This window comes from Felis catus, chromosome B4 (genome assembly GCF_018350175.1).
Source record: "Felis catus isolate Fca126 chromosome B4, F.catus_Fca126_mat1.0, whole genome shotgun sequence".
In the NCBI taxonomy this organism is placed as follows: domain Eukaryota; kingdom Metazoa; phylum Chordata; class Mammalia; order Carnivora; family Felidae; genus Felis; species Felis catus.
This window is the reverse complement of record NC_058374.1, coordinates 76,325,668-76,345,555: the sequence shown is the minus strand read 5'-3', so window position 1 is coordinate 76,345,555 and position 19,888 is coordinate 76,325,668. Positions and strand designations below refer to the sequence as shown.

The following is a 19,888-nucleotide window of genomic DNA, read 5'->3' as shown; positions in this document are numbered from 1 at the left end:
GTATAGGATACAAACACATGGAATGAAGTGCAACCTCAGTCTAATAAGAGACATAAATTAAAACTGCACTGCAGAGGATTCTGGGACAATGACAGAGGAGGAAGCACTAGTAATCTGTCTCACTAGACAATAATTACACTGGCAGAATCTGTGTAATGTAACTATTTTGGAACTCTGGAGTCTACTGAAGACTTAAAATTTGCAGGTGAAGACCTGGACAGTAAATCGTGGTTAATCTCAGTTAGTATCAGCTCCTCTCATAGAAGCAGTTACCTCAGGGTGCAGGCAGCTGTGCACCTGTTCTTAGAGCAGCTCGCACACATTGTGGGAGCCAGGGCAGACAAAAAGGACCCTGTCCTCCAAATTTTGGGGATCTGCACTCTGATCCCTGCTGCTTTTTTTGATCACAGGAGTGTAGACAAAGAGTCAGGCATCCATTGTTATTGCACCTTCTCCCATTGTTGTAAGCCCTGCCAGCTTTGGCTGAGTGACTTCCAGGGAAATAAAAAGAGCAGTGCCCCCAGAAAGCAAACAATAATAAAAAAATAGCAAATCCTGAGGAAGGGGCAGAATCTGATTTCCAAAGTTATCACATTATTAGATTCAAATGTCCAGTTTTTCAACATAAAATCACAACTACAAAAAACAAGTATGATCTACTTAAAGGGAAAAAATCAACAGTAACTGCCTTTGGTAACCAGAAGGGAGGTGGATAGGGGGATGGGTTAAGTAGGTTATTAAGATTAAAGAGTGCACTCACTGGATGATATATGGAAGTGTTGAATCACTATATTGTACATCTGAAACTAATATTATGCTGTATGTTAACTGGAATTTAAAAAAAAACAAAACAACTGTCTTAAAGATACTCAAAAAATTAAAAGAAGATCTGGACAAAGCCAAGAAAACAAAGTATGAACAAAATGTAAATGTCAATAAAGAGATAGAAAACCTAAAAGAAATTAGTTAAGAGGGGTGCCTAGGTGGCTCAGTTGGTTAAGTGTCCGACTTCGGCTCAGGTTATAACCTCAGGGTTTGTGAGTTAGAGCTGAAAGCCTGCAGCCTGCTTTAGATTCTGTGTCACCCTCTCTCTCTGAATGCCCCCCCCCCACCGCCCTGTTTGCACTCTCTCTCAAAAAATACATTAAAAAATCCATAAGGGGCGCCTGGGTGGCTCCATAGGTTGAGCATCCGACTTCAGCTCAGGTCATGATCTCGTGGTTCATGAGTTCAAGCTCCACATCGGGCTCTGTGCTGACAGCTTGGAGCCTGGAGCCTGCTTCAAATTCTGTGTCTCCCTCTCTTTCTGCCCCTCCCCTGCTCACACTGTCTCTGTTTCTCTCAAAAATAAATAAGCGTTCAAAACAAAAACAAACAAGTGATTTCACTTATAAAAAAACATTAAAAAATAAGAAATTAATTAGGAAATACTGGAGTTAAAAAATAGAATAACTGAAATTTTAAAATTCACTAGAAAGATTCAAAGGCAGATTTCAGTAGCAGAAGAAAAAAAATCTGTGAACTTGAAGATTGGAGAATGCAAATTGTAAAGTCTGAGGAAGAGGAAAGAAAAAAAAAATTGAAGAAAAGTGAATAGAATCTAAGGGACCTGTGGGACACCAAAAAGTAGACCAATATACACATCATGAAAGTCTGAAAAGGAGATAAAGGGACAGAAATAATATCTGATGATATCTGAAAAAGAAATACTGGCTGAAAACTTCCCAAATTTAATGAAAAACATGAATATAAACACCCAAGAAGCCTAATTAACTCTAAGTAAGATGAACTCAAGGAGATTCACACTGAGACACATTATAATCAAACTTTCAAAAGACAGAATCTCGAAAGCAGCAAGAGAGAAGTCACTCATCACATACAAGGAATCTTCAATAAAATCATCAGATTTCATCAGATTTCTCATCAGAAACATGAAGGCCAGAAGGCAGTACGTGGATATACTCAAAGCGCTGAAATAGAAAAGTATGGTCAACGAAGAATCCTATAACTGGCAAGACTATCCTTCAAAAGTGAAGGAGAGGGGTGCCTGGGTGCCTCAGTTGGTTAAGTGTCTCACTCTTGATTTTGGCTCTGGTCATGATCTCACAGTCTGTGAGACTGAGCCCCACATGTCAGACTTCGTGCTGGTCATGGAGCCTGCTTGAGATTCTCTGTCCCTCTCCCTTTAATCCTCCCTGCTCATGTACTCTTTCACTTCCTCTCAAAAAATTAAAAAAAAAAAAAAATTTAAGTAAAGGAGAAATTAAGATATTCCTAGATAAATAAAAGCTGAGGAAGTTCATGACCACCAGATCTGCCCTATAAGAAATGTTCAAAGGAGTCCTGCAACATAAAATGAAAGGACACTAGTCAGTAATTTTAAGCCATATGAAAAAATAAAAATCTCAGTAAAGGTAAGTACATGAGCAATTATAAAGGCCAGCATTATTATAATGGTTTGTAACTATATATTTGGTTTTCTGCATAATTTAAGAGACTAATATGTTAAAAAAAGAACTATTAATCTAAAATCTACTTCGGTTTGTAACTCCAGATCTTATTTGTACATAATTTAAGACACTAATGCATTTAAAATTTTTTTAATGTTTTATTTTTGAGAGAGAGAGAGAGAGAGACAGAACTCGAGAGGGGAAGGGCCAGAGAGAGAGGGAGACACAGAATCCGAAGCAGGCTCTAGGCTCCGAGCTGTCAGTACAGAGCCCAAGGCGTGGCTCGAACCCAGGAACTGCGAGATCATGACCTGAGCCAAAGTCGGACGCTCAACCGACTGAGCCACCCAGGCGCCCCATGAGACTAATGCATTTAAAAGAATTATTAGTTTGGGGCACCTGGGTGACTCAGTTGGTTAAGCATCAGACTTCAACTCAGGTCATGATCTTGAGGTTCATGAGTTCAAACCCTGCATCCGGCTCACAGCAGTCAGTGCAGAGCCCACTTTGGATCCTCTGTCTCCCTCTCTTTCTGCCCCTCCCACGCTATTACTCTCTCTGTCTCTCAAAAATAAACATTAAGAAAATAAAAATAATAAAAAAAATATAAGTAAATAAAAATAAAATGCTTTGGGGAATACAATGTATTAAGATATAATTCTGTGACATCAACAACCAAAAGAAGTGGGGATGGAGCTGTAAAGGAACAGAGTTTTTGTATGTTATTGAATATAAACTGGTATAATTTCAAATTAGTGTTAAAACTTTAGGATATTAAATGTAATCTCCATAGTAACCACAATGAAAATAGCTATAAAATATACACAAAAGGAAATGAGAAAAGAACTCAAACATTTCAGTATAAATACAGATTAAACTCAAAAGAAGACAGTAAGGCAAAAAATGAGGGATAGAAAAAAAGTTAAAAACAAATGGAAAACAAATAGCACAATGACAGAAGTCCTTCCTTATCAGTAATTACTTTAAAGGTAAACTGATAAAACTCTACAATCAAAAGACAGAGATTGACAAAATGGATAAATACACATGATCCAATTATATGCTATTTACAAGAGACTCACTTTAGATTCAAAGACACAAATAGACTGAAAGTGGAAGGATGGAAAAATGTATTCCATGCAAATAGTAACCAAAAGAGAGCTGGGGCTATTAATATAGCCTTTAGACTTTAAATAAAGCCTATAGACTTTAAATTAAAAAAGGTTATAAGAGACAAAGAAACACATTATGTATTAATAAAAGGCTTAATACAACAAGAAGATATAACAATTATAAACATGTGTACACCTAATGACAGACTATCAAAATACGTGAAGCAAAACGCAGCAGAATTAAAGGGAAAAATGGTTGTACAATAATACTTGGAGACCTCAATATCCTACTCACAACAATGGACAGAACAACCAGACAGAAGATAAGTAAAGAAACAGAGGATTTAAACAACATGACAGGGGCGCCTGGGTGGCTCAGTCGGTTAAGCGTCCGACTTCGGCTCAGGTCACGATCTCGCGGTCTGTGGGTTCGAGCCCCGCGTCGGGCTCTGTGCTGACAGCTCAGAGCCTGGAGCCTGTTTCAGATTCTATGTCTCCCTCTTCCTCTGACCCTCCCCTGTTCATGCTCTCTCTTTCTGTCTCAAAAATAAATAAATGTTACCAAAAAAATTAAAAAAAAACCAACAACATGACAGACCAACTAGATCTAACAGACATAAACAGAACACTCTACCCAACAAGAGCAGCACAGCACGTATGCTCTTCTTGAATGTACATGGTACATTTTTCAGGATAGACCATACATAAGGATACAAATGAAGTTTCAACAGATATTTTAAAAAGATATGTATCATACAAAGTGTCTTCTCCGACCAGAATGGGATAAAGTGAGACATCAACAAAAGGACAATTGGAAAATTCATATCATGGAAATTAGCACATTTTTAAAATTTATGTCTCTTTAAAAAATGTTTATTTTTAGGGAAAGAGAGAGAGAGAGAGAAAGGAGAGAAGGAGAGACAGAATGTGAATGGAGGAGGGACAGAGAAAAGGGAAAGAGAGAATTCCAAGCAGACTCCACAGTGTCAGCACAGAGCCTGATGAGGGGCTTGAACTCACAAACCATGAGATCATGACCTGAGCTGAAACCAAGAGTCGGATGCTTCACTGACTGAGACACCCAGGCGCCCCTGGAAATTAGCACATTTTTAAAGAACAAATGGATCAAAGAAGAAATAACAAGGGGAATTAGAAAATACTTAGAGATGAATGAAAACGAAAATATCACATACCAAAACTCAAAGAGTACAGCAAAAGTGATGCTAAAGGGGAAACTGCTAACTGTAAATGCTGACATTAGAAAGTATTTATATATATTATATATATATCTTACATATAGTCTCAAATTAGCAACTTAACTTTGCAGTTAAGGAACTAGAAAAGAATAAACTAAAACCCAAAGCTAGTAGAAGGAAGGAAATAATAAAGATCAGAGCAGAGATAAATGAAATAAAGAACAGAAAAGCAATAGAGAAAAATCAATGAAACCAAAAGCTGAATCTCTGAAAAGATCAACACAACTGACAAACCTTTAGTGAGAAAGGCTAAGAAAAAAAAAAGAGAGAAGACCCAAATTACTAAAATCAAAAATGAAAGTGGTGATATTACTATAGATTCTACAAAAATAAAAAGGATTACAAGAGAACACTTTGAATAACTGCATGCCAACAAAGAAACACAAAACCTACCAAAACTAAATCATGAAGAAATGTAGGAAATATGAACAGACCTATAACTAGTAAAGAGACTGAATCAGTCATCGAAAATCTCCCAACAGGGGCACCTGGTGGCTTAGTCAGTTAAGCATCCAACTTCGGCTTAGGTCATGATCTCATGGTTCACAAGTTCGAGCCCTGCACTGGGTTCTGCACTGACAGAGTGAGGCCTGCTTGGGATTCTCTCTCTCTGCTCCTCCCCCACTCACGCTTTCTCTCTCTCAAAATAAATAAACTTAAAAAAAAATCTCCCAACAAAGAAAAGCCCTGGATGCAATGGCTTCACTGGTGAATTCCACCAAACACAGAAGAACTAATAACAATTTTCAAAAATTTCCAAAAATTGATGTACTATAGTATCATTTTTCATTTTGGACTAGCAAAGGTCAAAAAGAGTTGACAGGGTTGAGAATATGGAGAAACAAACATTCTCCTATACTACTTTGTGGGAATGCAAAGTGGTACTCTCTATGGTCATCTGGTATGGTAGTATTTATCAAAATTACAAATGCACATATCCTTTGATCCAGCAATTCCACTTCTAGGAATTTATCCTAGGCGATACTGACACATGTACAAAATTATATATAAGGTTATTCACTGAAATACTGTTAATAGTAACAAAACATTGGCAATGACCCAAATGTTGATCAATAAAGGACTGGTTAAATAAATTATGGTGCATCCAAGCAGCAGAATGACTATACATCCTTAAAAAGAACAAGACAATTCTTTATATGTTGACATGGAATACACTCTAAAATATATTACACGAAAAAAAGAGCAGGCAAAGAGAAGAATATATATTCATGTTTGCTTATATATGCATAAAGTATCCCAGATAATACATAAGAAATTGGCAATACTGTTTACCTCTGGGGTGGGAAGCCAAATGGCTGGGGAATAGGGAAGGGATAAAGATGTTTCAGTGTATTATCTTTTATAGCTTTGAATTTTGAGCCACATGAATATATTACCTATGAAAATAGAAAAATTAAACAAAAACTCCTTTGCCTTTTACCTTGACAAACAACAGCTCTAGTAGCAATCTTAATTCTATTTGTAAGACTAGGGGCCCCTGGGTGGCTGAGTCAGTTGAGCGTCCGACTTCAGCTCGGGTCATGGTCTCACAGTCTGTGAGTTCGAGCCCCATGTTGGGCTCTGTGCTGACAGCTTGGAGCCTGGAGCCTGCTTCGGATCCTGTGCCTCCCTCTCTCTCTGCCCCTCCCCTGCTCATGCTCTGTCTCTCTGTCTCAGAAGTGACTAAAAACATTAAAAAAAAAAACAAAAACAAAAACTAGACTGACATTACTGAATCAATTTTTCCCCAATCCCTTTTATCCCCCCAAACGTTTTCGATGGCCCTAACAGGAGCACTGCGGGTATTCTAGATACAATTGTCTCCTCCCCACAGCTTTCATTTCTTTCTCTTAACTACTTTCCTCCATGTGAACTAAGTTTTCACATCACTGCTCCGCATATATGATAACTATCTTAGTAACTGCTCATGGTCACATCCTATTGAATTAATCCCAACAGTTAACCAGACTGGATTTGGGCATTTGGGATGGTCAAACTGAAGCCATTTTTCTTTCTTTAAATTTTAAGAAATTTATTTGTCTCCAACATATGCTTTTCCAGCTTCAAGTATATCTTATATCACTAATAACTTATTATCCTGGGGCAATAAATTAATACACTGCTGTTCTTCATAGCACACATAGCTATTTATATTGGGTGAAAAAAATGGGAAGAAGTTAAGCAAATACTCAAAATTACAGGTATGGAGAGCGCTTCAGGGGAATCACTAGAAGTACTAGGTTCCACTTGGAAAACATTTCAAGAGTCATTAGGGCCAAACCTGGTTTGGTCAAGACCTAACAGAACTCCTAATGAAGTGATTTAGAGTCATCAAGAAAGGATTCCAGAACTGCAGCACTGACTGAATACAGGAAAAGAGCATCCCAAAGAGACTATTATTCCCAGAGATACCTGATTAAAATCTGTACTTTAAGCATTTTCTAAAGGAGCTAGATTTATTTATTTATCTTTAAATATTTATGTATTTTGAGAGAGAGAAAGAGAGAAGGAGGGAGAGGGAGAGAGAGAATCCCAAGCAGGTATCGTGCTGTGAGTGCAGAGCCCGATGCGGGGCTCAATCTCATAAACCGTGATATCTTGACCTGAGTCAAAACCGAAAGCCAGACGCTTAATGGAATGAGCCACCCCCAGGTGCCCCTAAAGGAGCTACATTTACAGTAAAGAGCTGTGGGGAGCATTTTGAGATGAGCCAGCATCCTTTAGGGAAAGCATTCTAGTTTTGTTTTTTTTTTTAATTTTGTTTTCAATGTTTATTTATTTTGAGAGAGAGAGAGACAGACAGACAGACAGACAGACAGACAGAGACAGAGCATGAGTGAGGTAGGGACAGAGAGAGAGGGAGACACAGAATCCGAAACAGGCTCCAGGCTCCAGGCTCCGAGCTGTTAGCACAGAGCCTGATGCGGGCTCGAATCCATGAGCCATGAGATCATGATATGAGCCAAAGTCAGACTTTAATTGACTGAGCCACCCAGGCACCCCAAAAGCATTCTAGTTTTAAGTGGATAAGGAGCAGGGAATGAGCATGTTAAATATTGTATCAGGTACTTACATTTGCTGAGTATTATTTTCCTATTTTAGAGATGAACAAACTAAGGCATACAAAAGTTAACAATACTCCAATGTTACAAAGCCAGTTAAGTAGTAGAACAGGATATAAATCCAGTTTTGATTAACTCCACAGCCCAAGTGACTTCTACCTCCCTAAACTGAAACATAAGCCCCCTCTGCATAGCTAATAGTACAAAGCCCCTTTTAAGGCTTTAAGTCAAAGCTCATTAATATCAGAGACTATATAACACAGTTGTCTGACCTAAAAATCTTAAGCTATTTTAACTGATGTACAATATGAATGATACTGAAAACCCCTGGACTAGATCACTTTCTTTAGAGGAGCTCTGCTATCCTCGACATGCTCTCATTTCATCCGTAATATTACCTCAGCAACTACACCCTGGCAAAGTCATTCTGTTTCCTGCCTTAAATCACACGGAAGAGACTGTGTGGTACTCTATGTACACAGCTGTGTTTTGATGTCACAGAAGACTTTTTTTAACCACATGAAGTGAAGTGGCATATGTAAATCTTTTCTATGTAAATCTTTTCTTTCAATTATGTTTGCAGGGCCTAAAATTTACAAAAACATTTTTTTAATATTTATTTTTGAGAGAGAGAGAGAGAGAGAGAGAGAGAGAGAGAGAGAGAACGCACACACATGGGCAGGGGAGGGTCAGAGAGAGAGGGAGACATAGAATCTGAGTTGTCAGCACAGAGCCTGACGTGGGGCTCAAACTCACGAGCCATGAGATTGTGATCTGAGCTGAAGTTGGAAGCTTAACTGACTGAGCCACCCAGGCACCCCAGGGCCTAAATTTTTTAATGATAAAAGTGCCAATACCATGCTTGTAAATTTAATTCATTTTTACCTTTTTCTTGCCTGTTACTGTCCATTCTTTGAGTACTTCACTGGCGCTACCTGTAAAAGAAACCAACTACAGATTTTCTCTCCTACCACATCCATGGTCAACAAGGTAATTAGTGTCCCTGCATTCTGTAATTGCTGGAGAATTTCCAAAGTTCCTAATAGGAAAGGTTAAGGTTCAAGTCTAAGTGCTAATATGATGAGATAATCCTATCATATTTACCTTTTGGAATATCTGTCCATTTAGACCCCGCCCCCCCTTCTCCATGTAATTTCCTTTGTAAGTTCTTCTAAGAAGAGAGAAACGCAGCCTGACCATTTGGAAGATTCTTTTATTTATAAAGCTTAGACAGTATACAAAGATAACTGGTTTTAGCCCAAATATGCTATCCTCTCCCCTCTAGAAGATCAAATACCATTTGGCTATGTTGCTTAAGAGAGAGCTATACACTATTCTAGACCCAAATACTAACATTATAAAGAAACCAGATGATGATAAAGAAAAACCTTACAGTATTTGGGTCTGTTTATTCTACACTGACAAATTCAGGACAATAGAAACAGGGAGACCTAATCTGACGTTGATATTTAACGAAGCAACAACTTCAAGCAAAGTTTTTCTCAAAACAAATTATGTGGAAAGAAGTTTATAAAACACTCCTCAACTCTATAAACTGAAGCCTTGGCTAACCCCACCAATCTTCCATATGTCAGACAAGGAAACTCAAACCCTTACATTTGAATCACTTGCAGGAACCACACTAAATGGCATAGCAGCCTGGAAGAGAATGTGGAGTCCTTGAATTTGACATCTGTTGCTGGGCTGCTGGATCACTGCTTTGTCACTAAGAGGTTCTTAAATTCTTATTCAACCCAATTCCAATCAAGTACCTTATACCACTAGCCATACTATTTGTTCTTAAAACCAACAGAGAACATTTTGAGTAAAATGATGGCATTTTCTCAGCTTGTCTTTTATTCTAAGATATCACATAGCTTATGAATGATACTTCTAGGGCTGAAAGAGGTATCTTTAAGAGATATCTTTAAAAAAAATGGCATGGTACATTATGTTATCCTGGGGTTTGCTATATCATCTATAAAACATCAGATTGCTGAACGAATGTTAATAGAAGTTTGAAGCAACGTCTATTTGAACAAATACAAACTTATTAAAAAACGGAGTTAGGATTACCTTCCATGAACGCTTGTACTGTTTTGTCCACACAATTATCAAAGTGCTGCAAAACCAGGATGATTTCATTGTTGCTCTTATTGGGAACTATTGCACGCACTGCATTTATCTGGAAAAGATGACAGGGTTATTTAATTCTAACATCAGTTCGTCAATTGGCAACTGATGCCTATTATAGAAAATAACAGAAAAAGTGATGTTTCATGTTTAACAGTATGTATCACTCTTTAGTGACAGTGAGAGTACATACAACCATCTCACTGAAAATGATTAACAGATGAACGATAAGAGCACACAGAAAATTAATTTCAAAACTTAGAAAAGCAGAACATTTCTAGAAATAGAAGGTATGTGCCAGATTTTATTTCAAGAAAGGGTGGTTTAATTAGGTATCAGGTATTAATTTAGCATCAACATTTCCTCATCTCAGCACACTGTGGAGAAAGGTAAATAGTTTAACGAGCCACCAACAGTAACAACTTAGATTTTTCAGTAGCATTTTTCAAAAACTTTTTTTTAATAATTCAGAATTTATTTTTTTAATGTCTTTATTTATTTTTGAGACAGAGAAGAAGCACAAGCGGGGGAGGGGCAGAGAGAGAGACAGACAGACAGACAGACAGATACAGAATCCAAAGTAGGCTCCAGGCTCTGCGCTGAGCCTACACGGGGCTCGAGCTCACAAACTGCGAGATCATGACCTGAGCCAAAGTCGACATTTAACCAACTAAGCCACCCAGGCACCCCTCAAAAACATTTTTACTTCATATCATTTAATTATATAATAACACTATAAGGATAATTTATTATAAACTGTTTCAGGCATACAAAACATAATGGACATTCACTACATGATAATCAGCTTAATTAAATAAAATAGATGGCAACTGAGGCCCCCATGAAGTCCCTCATAAATCCCATCTCCCTCCTCTTCACAGAGATTTTCTGCCTTGAATTTGGTTTTATTCTGATACATGTTTTCGCACTTTTATGATGTATGTATATATCATAGGTAATATATACTATTGTTTGCCTTACATAAATATTATCATACAATACATGTGTATATGCAATTCGCTTTTTTCATATAACATTGTTTTTTTAGATTTTTGTGTGTGTTGATAAATGCATCTTTTATTTATTTGAACCGTTACACAGCATTTCCATTGTATGAATATAGCCAATTTATTCATTCTGTTGATGGGCACTTACATTGTTTCAATATTTGGCTGTTATGAAAAATGCTGGAATGAATATTCCTATGCTAATTTGCTGCTGATTCTTCAGTGCCTAAAACAATGTTTATCACATTGTAAGCAATTAAAAAAAAGAAAAAAAAATCATATCTTCTTGGAACAATGAGAGAAGGTCTCTATTGTGTAAAACCACTAGAATTCCTGAATATCAGAGCATCTACAAATTCATGACATAATGCCAAAATGTTCTTTAGAACAGATATGCCGGGGTGTCTGGGTGACTCAGTCACTTAACCGTCCAACTCTTGGTTTTAGCTCAGGTCACAATCTCATGGTTTGTGAGTCTGAGCCCCACACTGGGCTCTGCGTGGACACTACGGAGCCTGCTTGGGATTCCCTCCCTCCCTCTCTCCCTCCTCTCTGTCTCTCTCTCTCCCTCCCTCTTCCTCTCTCTCTCTCAAAATAAACACATAAACTAAAAAAGAAATAGATATGCCAATTTTGTCAGACTTATTCCTAAGGATTTTTTTTTTAATTCAAGTATAATTAACATACAGTGTTATATTAGTTTCAGGTATAGAACATAATGATTCGATGATTCTATACGTTTCTTAATGCTTATCAAGATAAGCGTACTCTTAATCCCCTTTATCTATTTCATCCATTCTCCTCCCACCCACCTCCACTCTGGGAGATTGGAGATAAAAAATATACCATTTACAACTGCTATTCTGTTTTCCTTTTGGTATATCAATTTAATACCCAGCAATTAAATGAATTAAAAGAATTTGATGAATAATTATAATTTCTAACTCTCTTAGCTTGTGTATGTAGATAGAAAATAATAGTATGGTCTACAAATAACAACCATTTTTTTCTTTCTTTCCAATCCTTCTAATTTTCATTTCTTGTCTCACTGCAAAATGTGAAATTGGCTACTTCTCCAAGAAGACCTGGCTCTTTTTGGTAGGCAGCAGTAGTTAGAAACCAGTATCTAAGAGCTAGGTATGTTTATTGTTACTGGGGAGTCATTATTTCTAGATTTTTTTCAGTGGATAGAGTTAGGAGATTTCATTTTTTACAACTTGAATTCAAAATAATACTTTCAATTCAAACATAACATTAAAAGGCTTTTTCTTATATAATTTTAAACATATCTCTCTTCTCTGTATGCTGTTTCAGGTCCTAAAAACATTAAATTATTTACTAATTTGCTTTATTCTATAATATTGAAAAATAATATTAATAAACTACAATATAATGTTAATAATGATAAAACACACAATTTAAGATTTATTTTCAATCCTTTTGTATATTTTTAAAAGTCTGTTTATTTTTGAGAGAGACCACAAGCAGGGGAGGGGCAGAGAAAGGAGACAGAATTCCAAGCAGGCTCTGTGCACGTGTTGTCAGTGCACAGCCCAACCCCAAGCTCAAACTAGTGAACTGTGATATCGTGACTTAAGCCAAAATCGAGTCAGATGCTTAATTCACTGAGCCACGCAGACGTCCCTCTTTGTTTTTTGAAATATCCCTCTTAAACATGCATAGTAAGAATATTGTGCTCAGAAGTCAGTGGGAAGATTTGTTCTAGTTCACCCTTTCCCTAAAGGTGAAATATTTTTAGGATCTCAATTTCATGTAAGATCTTAGCTCCAATTCCTAACCTAGGACAAGCCTTCGGGCCCTGAGTGGTAAAACCCATTTGTTACTGACACTGGCAAAATGTTTCACAGTTACCTAGCTCAGGCTTAACACGCTGGTTTTTAATGCCCTCTATATTTTTGGCCCCCAGGAATTTCCTTAACTTTTTTGTGTTGGGCTATGCATTTTTTAAATTTGTATTTGTGTATGTATGTATGTATGTATGTATGTATTTATGTTTTAATTTATTTTTGAAAGACAGAGCATGAGCAGAGTAGGGGCAGAGAGAGAGGGAGACATAGAATCTGAAGCAGGCTCCAGGCTCTGAGCTGTCAGCACAGAACCCAATGTGGGGCTCAAAACCATGAACCGCAAGATCATGACCTGAGCTGAAGTTGGATGCTTAACCAACTAAGCCACCCAGGTGCCCCTATGCTATGCATTTTTAAATCATGTATGTTACTTTTCATTCTGTATTTCTAGGTATTTTATAACAGGAATGTTTTCAGGTTCTTCAGTCAACCATATTGCTTGAAAAGGAAGTACTTTTATATATGAAGAGAAGTAAAGTATCTTGTCTAAGTAATAAGCAGAGTCTGTATTACAACCTAAGTCTTTTTAGTACACTTGCTTTCATATCATTCTACCCTTTTTTTTTTGTCTGTTTCAGGCTTACTGAACAATGATAAGGTTTAAAACCATAGAAATGGGAAGGTATATAATGTGTAATCCAAAGAGGGCTAATTTGTAATATACATTTTTGAGATGAGCAAAATACTTAGTACTGATCACTATAAAATGAACTGTAGGCAAAACTTAGATACAATGATAAGGTAAGATTCTGATAACCTAAAATATGAAAGTGTTTATATTATTCAACCAATACAGTATATCTATGACTCTATAATCAACAATATACTTTTCTTAATAAGACAGAGAAAGCAATAAAGCTTTTATCTTATGTTTTTCTCAATAAAACTCATTAAGGGCTATATTACTAAAAACACTTGGTTTTCTTCCATAGGAATATTACTTGGAAGAGCTATTTATCTTCTTGCACTAAACTCTCCTGGAGTTAAGTATCCTCTCCAAATCAGGGGCACCTGGGTGGCTCAGTTGGTTAAGTTTCTGACTTTGGCCCAGGTCATGATCTCAACAGTTCGTGAGCTTGAGCCCTGTGTACTGACAGCATGGAGATCTGGAGCCTGCTTCGGATTCTGTGTCTTCCTCCCTCTCTGCCCTTCCCCTGCTCATTCATTCTCTCTCTCTCTCTCTCTCTCTCTCTCACACACACACACAAACATTAAAAAAAAATTAAAAAAAAATCCTCTCCAAATGAAAGATTCTATTCAAGTTGTTCCTTGAAGAATGTTGCCAAATGAGATACACACTTAGCCATAAGTATTATTTGTTATAATATTAACTAATATTTGTGATATTAGTTATGCAAAGAAAATCATATTTCACTTTCTAAATGAGTTTGTGTAGCCACTGATTGTATTAGTACCTAAATTTTACTGTGACATTCAAGCTTACTATCCACAGTAAGTAGTCATACCTTCTCTTTCATGTTCTCAAAAGCTCCTCCTTGGGCCAGTACAGTATTGGACTGCAAATCAAAAATGAATCCTGATGTATCTGAAAGAATAAGAAGGAAAAAATATATTCAACATGATCCAAAACTAATATGTGATCCATCCCCAAACTATACCAGCTGATTTCCTCCCATAAACAATTAACAACAACTTAGTTTTGTTATTTTGCAAATTCTATTATATATATATATATATATATATATATATATATATATATATATATATATATAACTTCATTTGGGTTAAAATTATAAAATCTGATTTAACTGAAACTGCCAAGAGCTTGAGAAAAACACTAAATACATCAACTATATTAGACTGTCCAGTAATCCTTGATATCTTTAACTATCCTATCTTAATTTAAAAGGCCCTTTTAAAATGTGGCAAGTAAATAGTTCCCCACGGTAGAATTTGACACTAATGAATCTGAAACTGTGAGTGAGCCTGAGAGCCTCTGTACCACTATTAATAACAATACATGAAACTAATTTCCATCTTCTAGACTGCACTACACATATCATGTTCTTAGACTACAAATCCCTGAATACATTCATGTTTGTATCCCCAACACAGTGCTTGATGAAGCAACGTACCTGAGTTTACACTACCAGCGCAATACGGGAAAATTCAGCGCAAATTGATTACAGAAAAGAGTTTGGCTTCCCTGTGCTTATAAAGAAAAGGTGATCTGCAAATTTAGTCAGTTTCTTTACCAGTGACTACGTAATCAATGAATTACATCAGCCTTAACACTTGACAACCTGGTTTTAATCTAATGAGATGCAATGGCAGGAAATGGTTAGAATGCTTCCCAAATTCTGATGTGGATACTTATCTGGGGAAACTTAGGTTCAAATGCAGGTTCTAGGGCGCCTGGGTGGCTCAGCTGGTTAAGCATCCGACTCTTGATTTCGACTCAAGTCACAATCTCACGGTTTGCAAGCCCCACACTGGCTCTGCGATGACAGCGCGGAGTCTGCTTGACATTCTCTTTCTCCCTGTTTCTCTGCCCCTCCCCCACTCGAGTGTGTGTGCTCTCTCTCAAAGTAAATAAATTTTTTAAAATGCAGGTTCTGATTCACTAGTTTGGCTTGTCACCTGAGATTTATACTCTAAGGTAGTATCAACATTGCTGATCCATGCACCATACTTGGGAGTAGCTTGGGAGTTAGAATTTCAACAAAGCAAGTAAAAGGAGAAATTTTGAGAAAAGAGGCTGCTATGGTCTAAATGTTTGTATGCATCTCTCCTGCTGCTACTCACCGCACCCCCCGCCCCACCAACACATAGCACTAAATTCATACGTTGAATTCCTAAAGTGTTAGTGTTATATAATGGTGTTATGGTGTTAGCAGGTGGGGCCTTTGAGAGGTGAATAGGTCACGAGAGTGGACTCTCATGATGGGATTAGTGCTCTTGTAGAAGAGACCCCACAGAGCTTTCCAGCCCCTGCCACCATAGGAGGACACAATGAGAAGTAGTCTATGACCCAGAAGAGGGCCCTCACTCAACCATGCTGGCACTCTAATCTCACACTTCCAGCTTCCCAAACCGTAAGAAGTAAATTTCTGTTGTTTATAAGCTACCCAGTCTATCACAGCAGCCCAAACAGAATTAAGATGGAGTATAAAAAATACAGTAATATTTTAGTACACTTTCCAAATTCTTTTGCTATGATTATAGATGTGTTTTAATTAAAGCCTCTTTTCAGGGATAAAAGGTAAAGCATATAGTCAATGGTACTGTAATAGTATTGCATGGTGACAGATGGCAGCCACACTTGTGGTGAGCACAGCATCATATATAGACTTGTCAAATCGCTATGCTGTACACCTGAAACCAATGTAACAAACACTGTGTGTCAGATATACTTCAAATAAAAATGAATAAACTCTTTTACAGCTTAATCCTGGTTTTCAAATACTTCCTAATTCCTATGGAAGACTGGTAATTCATAAGGTAGAACGATAACAGCATTTTGGTACCAGAAGTGGAAAAGAGGATATGAATAGAGTCAATGTCATTCCAAGAAAAACTATGCTTGCCAATTACCAATAAAACCATGAATTAATTTAGATTTAACTTCTGTAATACTGGCAGTTTTGAGACTGTTACTTAAGTTAAAAATTAGGTTGCACTTACCACAAACTCAGTGTTTAAGCCTGAGTTTTCTAGATGACTACATAATATGGTTAATTCTCAATTATCTTTATTAACTGAAAAGAAACACAGTAAATAAAGATGAAAATCCTATGCGGTCAAAATACTATCCCAGCAACTTACTCAACTGCTATAGGTTAGTCAAATGATTTAACTTGGAGGTTATAAATACTCTCCTCCAAAGACATATTAATAAGCAATGAGATGATACAAAGGACATCAATAATCTTATTAAAGAATCACACCATCAACTTCTTTTAAGAAAATGAGGGTAGAGTGAATGAAAAACAGCATTTTGGGGCCTATATTTAAATGAACTATTAGTATTACTAGCTTCTTATATACATCATCTAACACTTTATTTTTTCCTTTTTTTTTTAACGATTACTTATTTATTCTGAGAAAGAGAATGTGCTCTCGGGTGTGAGGGAGGGGCAGAGAGAGAGAAAGAGGGAGAGAAAATCCCAAGAAGTCACCATGCTCAGAATGAAGCCCAATGCAGGCTTGATCAAGATCAGGATCTGAGTTGATATCAAGAGTCAGACACTTAACCAAACTGACTGGGCCACCCAGGTGCAAAATAGGGATTTTTTTCCTTTAACAACACATTCGATGAGACAAAGTACAAGGCAAATAAAGATTATTTCTGTAAACACCTTCAGCTATTGCCCCTCCCCACCAATTAGCATAAGTATTATTAGGGTTTGTCTGGCATACATACCAGTTAGGATAATGATTAAAAATACATAAAGCAGCCAGGATCCCAAAAAGAAACAAATGGCACACTCAAATTGGGGAATCTGAGGAGAGTTCAATAAAGGAACTGTTTTCAAAGGTGCCAGTAAGGAGTGGGGAAACCAAAAGATACAGTGCAGTACCCTTGGCTAATAACAATAATCTACACTGTTACTCTGAGGTTTTAAAGAGGTGTAAGGAGGGGCGCCTGGGTGGCTCAGTCAGTTGAGCGACCGACTTCGGCTCAGGTCATGATCTCGAGGTCTGTGAGTTCAAGCCCCGCATCAGGCTCTGTGCTGACAGCTCAGAGCCTGAAGCCTGCGTCTGATTCTGTGTCTCCCTCTCTCTATGCCCCTCTCCCACTCATGCTCTCTCTCTGTCTCAGAAATAAACATTAAAAAATAAATAAATAAAGAGGTGTAAGGAGAAAGCAATTACTGGAAGCCAGAGACACAAGGCTCTTTCATCTTTGTTTCATCTGGTATGGAGAGGGCCAGAGGACTATAGCCGAGATCTTTGGTCAAAAGACAAGGTAAGCCCATAGTAACCCCCTCAGGAAAAGATTGGGAAATAAATACCACTACCTCACTGATCTCCCTGCCTCTGATCGCCCGCATGTGTTGCCTACTGATCTAACCCGACTAGAAGCCGGAGGGCAAGAGAGCTGTTGCAGTAGTGCACCATACAGGGCAGTCTCCCAAGTTATAAATGCCAAGTTCATATTTACATTTCTAAATCATAAGTTCACCAAAACTAAAAAGCAATAATTTAACATCTTAACTTGCCTACTCATCAGCTAATATTGCCTCTTTTAACAACCAACAACTCAAGTACACTCAAAACCCTGCCTCCATGGGGGCGCCTGGGTGGCGCAGTCGGTTGAGCGTCCGACTTCAGCCAGGTCACGATCTCGTGGTCCGTGAGTTCGAGCCCCGCGTCGGGCTCTGGGCTGATGGCTCAGAGCCTGGAGCCTGTTTCCGATTCTGTGTCTCCCTCTCTCTCTCTGCCCCTCACCCGTTCATGCTCTGTCTCTCTCTGTCCCAAAAATAAATAAACGTTGAAAAAAAAATTTAAAAAAAAAAAAAAAAAAAAAAAAACCCTGCCTCCATGAACTGGAGCTTAAATGCCCCTCAGCATTATAGATAAAGTCATTTTTAGTTCCCATCAACAATATTTAACAATTCTCTTATTTTTTCATGCAAAGAAAGCTTAAGATTTACTTAATTCCACCGGTAGGAAATCAGGCAGGATCTCATCCTTTGCTATCTATTCTTTGATAGCAAAGTGTGTATGTATACTCTGCAAGAAATAAATTTTTAAAGAAAATGCACAAGACTCGTAAGTCTCACATAAGACTCATAAAGGATACAAGGAATTCTTAAGACTAAGCTTTCTTACCATTTATTTCACTCTATCAGGGACCACCTTTGAAGTTTCTTGGAATTATTTCAAATAGCATATATTTAGGAACATTTTGGATAAAGTATGTTATTTACAGGGTCACTGACATATTTGTAAATAATGCAGACTTTGCTATTATTGTTTTTGCTGGCTTCAAAAATCAGGCAAAAGTCATTTTAAGCACTGAGGATTACACAGAAATATCTGAGTCTGATTATACCATGCATCATACCAAACTTGAACAAGTTTTCTTAAATTGAGGTATAATTGACATATATATAAAACACTATATTAGTTTCAGGTGTACAATGTAATGGGTCGCTATTTATATATATTTTGAAATGATCACCACAATAAATCTAGTTAACATTTGTCACCATACATACCTACAAAATATTTGTGACAAGAACTCTTATGATTAACTCTCTTAGCAACCTACAAATATGCAAGACTATTAACTAGAGTTACCATGCTGTACATTATATCCCTAGGATTTTTTTATAATTGGATGTCTGTACTTTTTGATCCCCTTTACCCATTTCACTTCCCATCCCAAATCCCCTCCCCATAACCATCAATCTGTTCTCTTTATCTACAAGCTTGGTTTCTTTTTTTTTTTTTCTTTCTTTCTTTTTTTTTTTAAGATGTCACATATAAGTGAGATCATATGATATTTTCTTTCTCTGACTTATTCACTTGGCATAATACCCTCAATCCACATTGTCACAAATGGCAAGATTTACTTCTTTTTATGGCTAAATGATATTCCCCTGTCAGAATTTCCTTCCTTTTTTGAAGTGGATTTATTTTGAGAGAGAGACAGCACAAGTGGGGGAGAAGCAGAAAGAATCCCAAGCAGGCTTTGCACGGTCAGCATGGAGTCCGATGTGGGGCTTGATGTGGGGTTCAATGCAGGGCTCAAACTCATGAACCTCGAGATCATGACATGAGCTGAAGTCGGATGTTTAACCAACTGAGCCACCCAGGCGCCCTCCTTTGTTTTTAATACTGAATAATATTCCTCTGTGTGTGTGTGTGTGTGTGTGTGTGTGTGTGTGTGTGTGTAGAGAGAAGCATAGAAGGGGCTCAAAGCCAGGTATGGAATAAGTCTAAGGATTCCTACAGAAACTACCGAATTTGTATCTTTGAATTCAACAAAAACTTATGATTTTAGATTATGTTTTTCCATTAATATAGATGA

General features: G+C 37.3%; 1 protein-coding gene across 3 annotated transcripts in view; it reads right to left on the bottom strand.

Moving 5' to 3' along the window:
• The window catches only part of SPATS2 (spermatogenesis associated serine rich 2), a 149,502-nt gene that overhangs the window by 28,523 nt on the left and 101,091 nt on the right, over positions 1-19,888 (bottom strand). For 2 of the 3 annotated variants that reach the window (XM_003988666.6, XM_019834880.3), the window contains 3 exons: positions 14,355-14,434; positions 9,957-10,065; positions 8,766-8,815 (listed from right to left, as the gene is read on the bottom strand). In XM_003988666.6, the coding sequence (XP_003988715.1) occupies positions 8,766-8,815; positions 9,957-10,065; positions 14,355-14,434 (239 nt within the window). Of the gene's footprint in view, positions 1-8,765; positions 8,816-9,956; positions 10,066-14,354; positions 14,435-16,533; positions 16,583-19,888 lie in introns of those variants that run through there. The other variant, XM_006933672.5, reaches the window with a different exon arrangement.